Consider the following 13,310-nt stretch of genomic DNA (forward strand, 5'->3'; position numbering starts at 1 on the left):
GTTTTGGGATAAAGATCAGTTAAAATAAAAAATAATAAGTCTTGGAGCCAAAAAAATTAATAAATAAATAAAAATAAAAAGATTAAATCAATAAATAAATACATAACGCAACACTAATAATCTACTATAATCTAATCTAAGAATATTCATATTTTTGTGCCATGACCAATGTTTTTTTTTTTTTTTTTTTTCTGGACAAATAAATCACTGTACAAAATAACAGCATACAATAAGGTTTTATTTGTTAACGTTATATAACTGTGTTAGTTCAAATTAAACGATGAAACAATAAAAATACTTTTAGCATTTATCGGTCTTAATTTCAACTTGTACGAGTGCATTATTAAAATAAAAAGCTGAATCTGTTAACATTATCTAATGGATCTGAGCTAACTCACGACAAACAGTCATAACGTGAACAACGATGAATAAACACAAATATTAATAACTAATATTATATTAATTAGTGAAACCTTACGTAAAGTGTTACCAAAAAATATGTACACAAAAGTACAGTTATAACACCTGTCTAAATCAATTAATTGAATAAACTGTATATTTATATGGGCCCTGATTTTACAGAGTTTTCTTGTAGTGTTTTATTATTATTATTATTATTATTTTGTTTATGACGTCAGAATGATAACTTATCACACAGAAGTGTGAAATATCACAGTATAATATTAAAAATAGGAATTTTGCATATTTGTTTAATTTCCTGCAGAAATTCCGAACAATAGCACTTACTGTAAACCAATGAGAGCTCGGAGCTGCAAATAGCAGTAGCCAGCTTGCCTCTAAAAAACAAACAAACAAAAAAGCTTGCCATTTATTCAAATGATTTATTGTAGTCTCCGAGTCAGGACAGCCCTGAGCGAATGTTCGGTGTGGTGTGTTTGTGTCTGTGCATGTCACAGGTGGAGCATCCAGACAAGCAATAAAGCCCAGAAGATGACTTGATGATTTGTGGTTGGATTTAAGTCTTTGCTTTAAACTTGAACTAAGCAGGCTCAAATGAGGACACAAAGATGAAGTGTGATCATGTGTTCATGTGTGTGTGAATTCAGGAGCTGACTCTTTCACACATTCTGATTGTATCTGGAGCAAATCAGATACAGAGCTCACCTTTGACCTGATACAGTGTGTGTGTGTGTGTGTGCAAAAGACAACTAGCACGTTTAAATTAAATAAGTTTGAATGTCAATTCTTGTCGATCGTAGCTCTCTAGTGTTAATGAAGTGTGCATGAAGTACTAAAAAACAGCCAATATGATATCAATATCTATGCTAATATGCATGTTTTTTTTTTTTTATAAATATGTCTACTAAAGCTGTTTCACTTGTATCACATTACCAATGTTTAAAAAAAGTGTGCTTAATTGTGCTGAATGTGCACATGTAATATACTTCAAATATGAAAAAAATATATTAAAAATGTACTTGCTGGCAATATATAATATGAAATAAAAGGGAACTTGAGTATACTTACAGAGATGATATTTTTTATTTTACATTTGGAAAAAGAAGTTTCAGAAAAATCATCAAAATATATTTTAATTTACCACAAATGCTTGTCATTCACCATTGCCTTAAGTGAAGTGAAGTGAAGTGACGTGACATTCAGACAAGTATGGTGACCCATACTCAGAATTTGTGCTCTGCATTTAACCCATCCGAAATGCACACACACAGAGCAGTGAACACACACACACACACACACTGTGAGCACACACCCGGAGCAGTGGGCAGCCATTTATGCTGCGGCGCCCGGGGAGCAGTTGGATGGTTCGATGCCTTGCTCAAGGACACCTAAGTCGTGGTATTGAAGGTGGAGAGAGAGCTGTTCATGCACTCCCCCCACCCACAATTCCGTCCAGCCCGAGACTAGAACCCACAACCCTTCGATTGGGAGTCCAACCCTCTAACCATTAGGCCACGACTTCCCATTAACTATATCAAAGACAATGGAAGACTGTAAAGGTGTACTTAAGAGGGTCAAAAATTACAGTAATGTTCAACTTATAGCACTTAATATTAATTTAAATTATAATACATTTAAACATGTTAATTTAAAGCGTATTATTTCTGTTATACTTATGTATTATATATATATATATATATATAGTGGGGATCGAATGTTTGGGCACCCCTTGCAGAATCTGTGAAAATCTGAGTAATTTTCAAAAAATAAGAGAGATCATACTAAATGCATGTTATTTTTTTTATTTAGTACTGTCCTGAGTAAGATGTTGTACATAAAAGATATTAACATTTAGTCCACAAGACAAAAACATTGCTGAAATTATTAAAATAACCCTACTCAAAAGTTTGGGAACCCTTGGTTCTTAATACTGTGTTCTGTTACCTGATGATCCTCGACTGTCTTTCTGTTTTGTGATGATTGTGCATGAGTCCCTTGTTTGTTCTGAACAGTTAAACTGAGCAGCGTTCTTCAGAAAAATCTTTAAGCTCCTGCAGATTCTTCGGTTTTCCAGCATCTTTGCATATTTGAACCCTTTCCAGCAGTGACTTTATGATTTTGAGATGCATCTTATCACACTGAGGACATTTGAGGTGAAAACTTTTGGAATTTGAAGATCAAGGTAAATTGTACTTAATTTGTGTCCCGGGAAACATACAAGTATCTTCTGTTGCTTACGAAGGGCAGAACTAAATGGAAAACAATTATATTTCAACAAAATAAGACAAATTTGGCCATCTTCATCGTGTTCAAAAGTTTTCACCCCCAGCTCTTCATGCATCTTGTTTCCTTCTGGAGCATCAGTGAATGTTTGAATCTTTTTAAATAGTTGTGTTTGAGTCCCTCAAATGTCCTCAGTCTGAAAAGATGCATCTCAAAATCATAAAGTCACTGCTGGAAAGGGTTCAAATATGCAAAGATGCTGGAAAACCGAAGAATCTGCAGGAGCTTAAAGATTTTTCTGAAGAACGCTGCTCAGTTTAACTGTTCAGAACAAACAAGGGACTCATGCACAACCATCACAAAACAGAAAGACAGTCGAGGATCATCAGGTAACAGAACACAGTACTAAGAACCAAGGGTTCCCAAACTTTTGAGTGGGGTTATTTTAATAATTTCAGCAATGTTTTTGTCTTGTGGACTAAATGTTAATATCTTTTATGCACAATATCTTACTCAGGACAGTACTAAATAAAATATAACATGCATTTAGTATGATCTCTCTTATTTTTTGAAAATTACTCATATTTTCACAGATTCTGCAAGGGGTGCCCAAACTTTCGAGCCCCACTGTACATAGTATGAAGTGCACTTCATTTTCATTTTCACTTTCATTTTCACTGCACTTCATTTTCTTCATTTCACAGGGGTCGAGTGATTCAACTAGCGATGCATTACATTTTCTGAACTTGTCATGGCTGTTCAGATCCTTCATAATGAGCAAGCCTGTGTCGTTCATGTCTGCTTGTTTCCACTTCAGAGCCCCTGCAGCCCGTCTCCCGCGCAGGACTGTGTCAGAGATCTTCACCTATCTCCTCAGATTCACCCCCCTCTGTGATCAGTCGCGTGGCGAGGAGAACAAGGCCTCCTGTCAGTCTCCACGCACCTGCTGCTCTCATACAGTGTTCATTTAACAGCACACTTTCACACTCAGGAGTCAGATGTGCACCCGAGAGGAAAACAATCCTGCCGTACAAATGTGTGATGTGTCTAAACAGCCTTCAGTGCTCAGAGGCTGGAGAGGAGCACAGATCTGTGTCTGGAGGAGATCAAGAGCAGAACACACATAGCCTATATTCAAAATCAGTTTGGGAACGGTTTTGTTAAAGTATGAGGAATGACGGCTAGTCAATGTATGTGTGGATCATGTATGTTTAGGCTTTTTTTCAGGTGTTTAGTATGTGTTTATTCTGGTTTAGTTCTGTTTATTTCTGCCAGCTGGTCCATAATCCAGTCCATGTCATTTTGTTTACTAAACTTTATAAATATATATTATACCACACTGAAAAAAATAGGTGTAGAAATAATTTTCAATTGTTAGTGAATTTCACAGTTATTAAGAAACAGCAAGTAACACGTTAAACATTTATTTATTTTTAAATAGAGAAACGGAAATGGTATTTTCTTGTAAAATATGCTCCAATAATCAGTTTTATTTACTACTTTAAGAATAATAATGTATGCATTTAAAAAATTATAGCATTCTTAATCCTGTATATGATTCTGAATTTTATAAATCAAGGAAAAATAAACTGTAAAATAAACACTGATCAGCACATACAGCTCATCAAATATGGTAATCGTGGAAGGACAGCCATGTTTGGTTGATGCACAAGAACCAGTGAGGGTTTTTTTCTCATGAGCTCATTTATGTAATTGATCAGTTTGAACAAAACCTATATTTAATCTCTTCATCATGAATTGATCATGTCTCTTCAGAAAACTTGGATTAAACTGCTCATTTCAATTGCTTCATTTACTTTGATGTGACAGAGTTTTGGTTGCAAGGACGTTTTTAATGGTTTGAAAATTAAGCAATTATTAGAAATGTTTTCATTTGTGTTATAAAGATATCGAACGTCTTATGGGTTTGGAACAACATTTTCATTTTTGGGTGAACTTTCCCTTTAAGTTTTGTGTTTATACAGAGGTATACATTTAAAATTCATCCCATAGTGAGATAAAATTATACTCCACTCCGTTATATGGTAGTAGCTCATAATTTTAGCTGACATATCTTAGGTTTCTTGTTGTTAATTATTCTCAAAGCATTTATAGAAAATTCATGGACAGATATCCAAACATATGGTGAATGCCTCCTTGTAGCAGAAAATAATCCTTCCATTCATCATTCAGTTCGATACATTCTTCTAGCTGGTGAAAACATAAAATAAAAAGCCAGACTGAAGGAGTCAGGAGTCAAGAGGAGAGATGAATGGCAAGCAGCTGTGTGAGATCAGTGGGTGAAAGCGCTGCTTCACACTTCCTTCACACTCTCTGGAACTGAGCAGAATGGATTTACTAGTGCACAAAGCAGATCTTCTGCATTAACCTTTACAGAACGAGGCAGTGTGTGTGTGTGTGTGTGTGTGTGTGTGTGACATACAAGTCATATTTTTTTTACCAGAACTGTCCTTGGGGAGTTAGTGATGACTGGTTGTTCAGGCTTTGAGCAGTTACATGGGACCACACACACACACACACACACACAGACTGATACAGTCAAATCGATTAAACACACACAGCCCATAACTGTAATTACAGCAGTCAGTGTTACTGAGATATGGAGAAGCCAGCCGTGCTGGACATCACCCTCTAAATCTACTACACACACACACACACACACACACACACAAACACACGCACATGCACTTGTTTTGTTGTCATGTTGAAGGCTTTCCATTGCCTTAAGTCAATGATATTTTCTTTCCCCCAACGTTTTACAGTATATAAACTTGTATAAAATACAGATCTTAAGCCATTTTCCTTATTGGGACCATTAGACGCTCTCTCCACAATGTTGGTCATTTCAGGTTCCAGTGTTGTGGGAAGAAACTCATTAATCATCAATAAAAGCGTACAGGACACTGAGCTCTGTTTAACACATTCTCAGAACCCCCATAAATCATTTGGACATCAGCAGTTTTCAACTGAAACCAACAACAACAACAACAACAGAAACCATCCTCAATGGCGAACATGTCTGTCACAGCAGGCATTGAGCAGAACTGACACAGAACCCAACAATTACCACTCCTTTAACTACAGTAATTACAACTGTTATTCATTTGTACTTTTATGTCACAAAAATCTGATCTCTGAGGCCAGTATAATTATTTATGCTGCGCAAATCCTTCTTTTGTACTCTCTTTTGTGTAATAATAGTATTTGGCAAGACAGGTACCGTTAGGCTTGGCCCAGCCTGGATAAAGTTTTTTTTTTTCTCTCAAATACCTTAGATTATTTAAACTTGTAAAATTCAGATATTTCCAATAAAAACATAAACAACAAAAAAACTTAATTTTAAGATTTTTTTTCTCAATATTTCAGCATTGCATTAACTACTGATGAGCTCATACATTTTTATTTTTATTATCAGTGGATTATTAAACCATGTATACTGTCTTTGGAATGCATTAAATGTGCAAATTCATTTCATTTTATTTTTATTTGCATGCAGGCATTCCCAAACCTTTACCTTATATATTTACTTGAAGTACTCTTCAGATTTGAAGGTAATAAGTTAGTAATGAAGTAATACTTTTGCATGTTCACGTTCCTCTGAGACTGGTTATTTGTCACAAGACATGCAGGTATACACATCTTTTTTTCTTTTTAGTAAGTGGTTTGATTGTTGTTATTTAATTTAATTTTCATTTTTTCTTTCTTTTTTTTTTCTTATTTAAGTTATTAAACATTCCTTCAAAACCTGTTTAGAAACCTTAATGTAATGTTTAATGCTCTTCATCTTGTTTTTCAAAAATCCCCATTGTTTACATTGTCTCAATTAAATAAAATAATACCCTTTTTAGACATAGTTTTCCAAGTAAAGAAAATACTATACAAAACGTATTGAAACCAGGGCCAAGCTGCATAAACCTAGCCTGCATGTTAAGACTGTCTCTTAAGAGCTAGTTTGAGCAACTAGCAGTTGCTGAGGGGTAATCGTCTTAATTTTCAAATACAAATAAGACCAACCTACCAAGATTATCCTGTTAATGTAATAAACTAGTTAGGTTAAAAGTAATCTAAAAGTAGTCTGATTTACATCACCTAAAATTTGTAATGTAATGAATGAGTACCAAACACTGATTATGCACTGTATATGCACTAATTACATTCAATTATACTTTTGATGTTGTTTACTAACTGAATGAATTTCAATGAATGTACAAAAGCCTCAAAAATACATATACATGTAGTATATAGTTATAATAGAAACCAAAGAAAATAAACTCAAAGAAAGTATATTTAATAATGCAGATGTAACTATAACAAACATGTAACTTCAAAATACAGTAAATGTGGTTAAATACAAACCGTGCATCAAGTAAACACCCATGCATGAGAAAACATCCCAGCATGCTCGCTTTCAGACGGTCACATACAAATTGTACAATTACTCTTGCAAGTCTACGATTGTTTAAGTTGTCAAGTCTCATTGTAACACTTAAAACACACTGATCTCCACTTATTTTGGATTCTACTCAGTATTTCATAAAAATATCCTCCCAATAAAGAGCCAAGATAAAAAAAAAAATAGTAAGAATAAAAAAAAACTCCCTTGATTTTTTCAAAATGAGTGCACAGATGGTGGTTTGCCTCTTTACTTTGAGCTCCAATCTATGCGTTATCTTAAGGTTATTTTAAGGCTTTGGTAATGATCAATGGAATGTCATTAAGAAGCATTTTAATTTTATTCTGAAACTAAGAGATTTTTTTGGAGCTAAGGAATGCTTCACTCAGTCAAAACTGATGAGCTCTTCGGGTCTAGCAAGGAATGATCAGGGGTGCGTTTCCCAAAAGCATGGTAAGCTTAAGTACATCATAGACCCATTCAAACCAATGGAGCTATGATCAACTTAAGCTTACCATGCTTTTGGGAAACGGAGTCCTGCTATAAGAAGGAATGCAATCCAATAAAACATTCAAGCAGTAACCAACACCTTGTTGAACAGAAGTTCCCCTCCCAACTAATGAACACAGCACACTGGTTAGTCTGTTAGCTTTGTCTTTTGTGTTTAGCACTGCATCTACAAACACCGGGTGGCGGGTCAGTTATCCTCTGACGCCCACTAGTGGTGGATCTGAGACACAGCAGAAGTGAACTGATACATAGCAGATTCATAATACTCTATATTACTCTCCTTACTTCTAAAGAGCAGTGATTTTTCTGCATGGTGAATGAGATCAGATGATGGTGCTTTGTCCAGAGGACTCTCCTCCAACCGTCACAGAGGATAGAGACCACAACAGGCCACAACATATAGAAAACGTCTTGCTATTGAGTTTTGTGTCTGTGCATGAAATGCATGTAAATATTTTTTTACACACCAGGCTTTGCCTCCAGTCCTTCGGTTTGATCAGTCAGATTCAGTTTGGCACTTCACAGCAGCTGCTAGCATCTCAGCGCTGCCGAAGACAGTATGAGAGTGTGTAAACAACATATCTTACTGTTACACACACTACGAGAACCTGAGCGTCTGAGGAGGCAGAAAACAGGTCTGGAGGTATAAATCATAATACTGTCCGTCCTCAAACACAGAATCCTGGGTTTTCCCTTGTGTGCGGAGGATTCCTCCTTAATCCTGGTGGGGCTTTTCTTGACTGACTTTGTACTCGTACTGCAGCAAATAAAAGAACACAAATGAATGCAATAAATAGTGTTTGAAAGGCAACATAACTACACATCTCAATTTTAAACTCTTCCAAAATTGAGATACACACTTGATTACACAGTTTTTCTTGGTCACCAGTCTAGACAAGGCCCTTATCCATCAGTTTGGCTCTGAGGCCAGCTCTGGGAAGAGTTCGAGTTGTTTCAAACATCTTCCATTATAGATAATGGAGACTACATGCTTCAGTAAACTTTCAATGCAGCCGAATTTGTTTCTGAACTCTTCCACAGATGTGTGGCTTGATGCAAACCTGTTTCTGAGATCTACAGGCAGTTCTTTTGACCCCAGAGCTAGGTTTTTGTTCTAATATGCATTTTCATCTTTTAGAGCTTTTATTAAGATGTGTGTGCTCTTCCAAATCAAACCCATTCAATTAAATTTGCCACAGGTTAAAAATCACATGAAGTGAAGTTACATCTACAAGCAATACGAATGCTCCTGAGCTACATTTCAACTATCCCAGATAAGGGTTAAATACTTACTCAATGGAATAACTAAATAATAATAATAATTTAGTACTGGGCAACGATTACATTTTTTTAATCGCATTATTGTCTGCGATTAATCACAATTAATTGCATTGTTATGCACAAAACTAATAATGCATGAAAAAAGTAGTTTATAGTGCTTTTTTTCATTTAAAAGTAGGCCTACTGCTATATGAACAAAAGTGTAATAACATTTGATTTGCAAACACTTTAAACAAATAAGGTGCTTTTTACAGCAGTGTTCCTTTTACAGAGTAGGTGTTAAAATATTTATTAGCCGCATTTCCACTGTCGGGCCAGTGCGAGCCAGGGCTTAAACCGGGCCGGGTGGGGCTAATATGGCTAATATAAATAATATAAATATATACATACATAAATGTCTTTACTGTCACTTTTAAAGAAACCTTGCTGAATAGATATATTAATTTCTTTCAAAAACTGTTAAATCAGTTCACAGTCCACTGAGGTTTGGAGCTTATTTGTGTGATTATGTTTGAGGAACTATGCAGAAGTTTACCAGAGCTAGCTGTCGTCCAATATTCCCCACGGTTATGACCCCGGCGAAGAAGATACATGGCAGCCAGGACCGAATGTACAGGAAGTCAGGGGAGGTATATCTGCACACATTCACATGTGGACAGTGAAGTACCAAACAAAACAGGCTGTTAATGATGCAAGTGTGAGCAGTAGATCTAATAGCTATCGACATTGGGGTGAACGGGCCTTAAAACTACTTTTGTCATTTGGTGACCATATTGTGCAGACTTGTGACAGAGTGTGTTGAGACTCACTGAAAGACTCCGTTGTAAACCAGCAGCTGGGTGGCAAGGGTAGCAAGTAGTGCAATGATGACCCCCAGCCCAAAACCACTGCGTGAACGATCGAACGTCCACCACAGGCCGACAGACAGGGCACCCAGCGTCAACGACAGCTGCACATTATTCGCAAAGTCCACCTTCTGATGGTACCAGTGTTAAAGATAACCAGTCGGAGAAGAGAAATCTATATTTTGTACAGTAGTGTACTGCAGGGATGATGTATTATTGTAGGCCAAAACCCAGAAACAAACATTCAAGCAATTCTGGTTCCAGTCTCCTGAATTCAATGGGTTTCTGAACAAGTGTTTGTTTGAAAGCCTGAAGTAAGGTCTGTTGTTCATGTTCACAGAAAACAGAAAACACACCAGGAATTCCTAATTGTGTGTGTGTGTGTGTTTTTAACATTTACGTTTTGCAAAAGGTGGTTGTTAACAAGTTGCTAAATGTGACTAGAGTCAAACTGAACAGATAAACTACTCACTGGTCCAGTTTCACATCCTCATTGTTTTTCATTGCCCTCTTGCAAACTACTCGAACTTATGGAAGCACATTTCTGCCACTGAAGAAAAAATTAAAATGGTAATTGTGACTTTTTTTTATCTCACAAGACTTCTGTATTGAGTGATATAAACTCGCATTTGGGGAGAAATAAAGTCAGAACTGCGAGATATAAACTTTGCAATTCTGCCTTTAGAACTCAAAATTGTGAGTTTGTATCTCAGTTCTGAGAAAAAAAAAAATCAGAATTGCAAGTTTATATCTCACAATTATGACTTTTTAACTTGCAAATGTGAGTTTGTGTCAGAATTGTGAGATAAAAAGTCACAATAACCTTTTTATATTTTTTATTGAGTAGCGGAAACGGGTCTTCATACTAACTGACACTTTCAAAGGCTTTTTTTAAAGACTGAAAGAAGTGCCAGACGCTTACTGGTGGTGACATGAGATTGTGAGACACTGGACAAGTCATGAAACCGTGGTGTTGTGCGTTTAAAACACTGCATTTATCTTTTTACTTCTGGGGATTGTATTTAGGATTAAAAATGTATAAAAGTTGATTCAATTGGTAAAGATCATAATGATGAACAAAATGTGTGAATGATAAACATTTGTTGGTCACAGAGTTTCTTTCCTGCACTACTGGTTTTTGTCGAATGAACCAAGGCTAATGATATTTTATGGGTTGACCTACAAAAACAAGTCATCACTTCAGCAACTCTAGAAAACGCTCAATGTCATTTCCTGTGCAGAATTTCTTTTTTTATTTCTTTTTTTATCTCTGGTTCTGTAAATGCAAAAATATAATGTATGCATAAAAAAAAAAAACAGTAAAAAAAACCATTATATTTCCTAAATGCATCTTATCGGTCTTATCAATCACAGGCAAGCATTCAGATCAATAGTACCAAGTCTCCTTCCTACATTTTTAAGAAAACATTCATCTTGTTACAGCGTGACTTTAAGATAAACAGAAAGACTAAAACGGTGTTAATCTATTGCATCTGAACAGCTTGACAGAAATGAATTTGTTAGAAAAGGTCAAGTAGAAGCAGCAATGTGAGGAGAAGGATACAGCACTGGCGTGATTAATGCCCACAAAGACGGCCACACAGCGCATCACATTAGACCACTCTCTCTTGAGCTGATGCGGCTCCCCCAGACGACGATCCATACAGGGATACAGCAAACCGATCAACGCTGAAACAAAGAAGAGTGGCATTTAATCAGGCTTGAGACTGACAACAGCACTCACTTGTGTGAGAATCCTCTGCTATGACAGAAGCAGTTCAGACAAGGGTGATAAGAGGTGTGTGTTTGTGTACCTGCAGCTGTTCCACAGCAGGGAGGAACCCACCAGGCGGATGAGAAAACACTGCTGATGACGTCTGGAGGGAAGAGAGTGACGTTACGCTGCACCTGGAGCAGGTTCAGCACGAGCGCTAGGAACACGCCCACCATGAAGAGCATGGCAGCACGGATCAGCAGGTTCATGGTCCGGTTGGTGATCACGCTGATGTAGGGCCCACGGTGCATCGGAGCTCCACCGCTCAGCGACGAAACCTCCGCCATGACCGCGGTCACAGAAGGACGTCAGCTACATCTGCTGCTGTCAGCTGACATCACACACCTGCAAGGAGAAGGTAATGATAACGGTGAAGTCTCAAAACCAGATAATATTAATTATATAGACAAAAATGATAAATAATTATATAATCATATATAATTATTAATCTTCTTCTTCTTGAACTTTTCTAACAAAGTCATTTCTGTCGAGCTGTTCAGTGTAATAGATTAACACTGTTTTAGTCTTTCTGTTTTGCTTAAAGTCACGCTGTAACAAGATTAATGTTTTCTTAAAAAAAATGTAGGAGGGATTTTTTTTAAACGCATACTTTTTTTTGATCAAGTTTTTGGTTGTCAGCATTTATAGAACCAGAGATAAACATATACATTTTTGCACTGGAAATGACATTGAGCTGATAATAAATAGATAAGAAACTGTGAATATAATTCTTTGGACTTTGTGTGCATTTGACGTATAATTTATTCTAGAATTTATAGCACATTTCATTTCAATTAATGATAATTCTATATTTTTCAAAACATTTTAAAAGAAAAATCCTATTTTATACATTAAGGGAAAAAAACTTTATAATCTTGTACAAATATTTTGTGCACCTTATGTTTCAGTTTACTCAACTTTGCAGTTTTTGTCATGTCGGTTATGAAGTGAGTGGGTCTTGAGTTCAAAATTATTAATAAAAAAATAAAATTTTAAGGCAGCATTATCTATATTAAATTATTTCTACTTCTTCATACCTCTTTTTTATTACAATTAAGAAAATATTTCATTTCAACTGTGTTATCTGATAAAACAACCCCCTGCAACTAAAAATGGTTCATCACAAGACTTTTTTTATATTTGATAATTTTTTTTTTTGCAATATAAATCTGACCCCTTTTATTGTTGTTTAGTGGCCCTGCGTCAAATGTTACACTTATGAAATACACAAACTGAAAACAATAGTCATTTGACTGAAAAAACACTTTGTTTTTGTTTGTGTGAACTGTAACCCTCAATTAGAAGACGAGTTGTATTTAATCTATAATATCTATAATTCGAGTACTGTAAATCAACTTTTTGATAAAACATGTTAGCTGGAAGAGGACACTGACCAAATGCCACATCACCACTCACCTCGTTTACAGTGTAAACAGACTCTCAAAACAGTTTACTTGTGACCCAGAGAGGACAAAATATCGTAACGTATCCTAACTTATTAAGTCCACTGTAATAGAGGTCTAATAAAATGTCACAAATTACTAACCGTTTTAAGCGTTTCTCTGGCTCTGAACAGAGATGTTAAAGTCCGAAGCGAAGGGAAAAGAGCTCTCTGTGTGGATAATGCTGTACTTCCGCCTCTACATCAGCAGCCAATCAGAGGCGGCGCTGGTGACGTAATAAAGAACGTGGTTTGGAAATGTTTGGATCATTCTGATTAAGTTTATGTTGCTATTCAAAAATATATTTGATTCAGTATTTCTAATAAAAGTGAACACACTGTCAGTGTTCACGGCACTCAACGTCGACGCCTAACCTCTGAAATCACGCGCGAGTTCGCGCG

General features: G+C 36.1%; 1 protein-coding gene across 2 annotated transcripts; it reads right to left on the reverse strand.

Annotated features, from left to right (window-relative positions):
• Positions 1-6,931: 6,931 nt before the first annotated feature.
• On the reverse strand, positions 6,932-13,294 carry LOC127964749 (insulin-induced gene 2 protein). 2 transcript variants are annotated; one of them, XM_052565066.1, is made up of 6 exons: positions 13,014-13,294; positions 11,508-11,812; positions 11,258-11,382; positions 9,658-9,824; positions 9,384-9,483; positions 6,932-8,324 (listed from the first exon to the last, which is right to left on the reverse strand). In XM_052565066.1, the coding sequence occupies exons 2-6, from the start codon at positions 11,752-11,754 to the stop codon at positions 8,283-8,285; spliced, it is 681 nt and encodes a 226-aa protein (XP_052421026.1). In that variant the 5' UTR covers positions 11,755-11,812; positions 13,014-13,294; the 3' UTR covers positions 6,932-8,282. The 2 variants fall into 2 exon arrangements, with proteins under 2 accessions (XP_052421026.1, XP_052421027.1); XM_052565067.1 differs by having other exon boundaries at positions 12,884-13,032.
• Between the last annotated feature and the right edge of the window lie 16 nt (positions 13,295-13,310).

This window comes from Carassius gibelio, chromosome B9 (assembly GCF_023724105.1).
Source record: "Carassius gibelio isolate Cgi1373 ecotype wild population from Czech Republic chromosome B9, carGib1.2-hapl.c, whole genome shotgun sequence".
Classification (NCBI taxonomy): Eukaryota; Metazoa; Chordata; class Actinopteri; order Cypriniformes; family Cyprinidae; genus Carassius; species Carassius gibelio.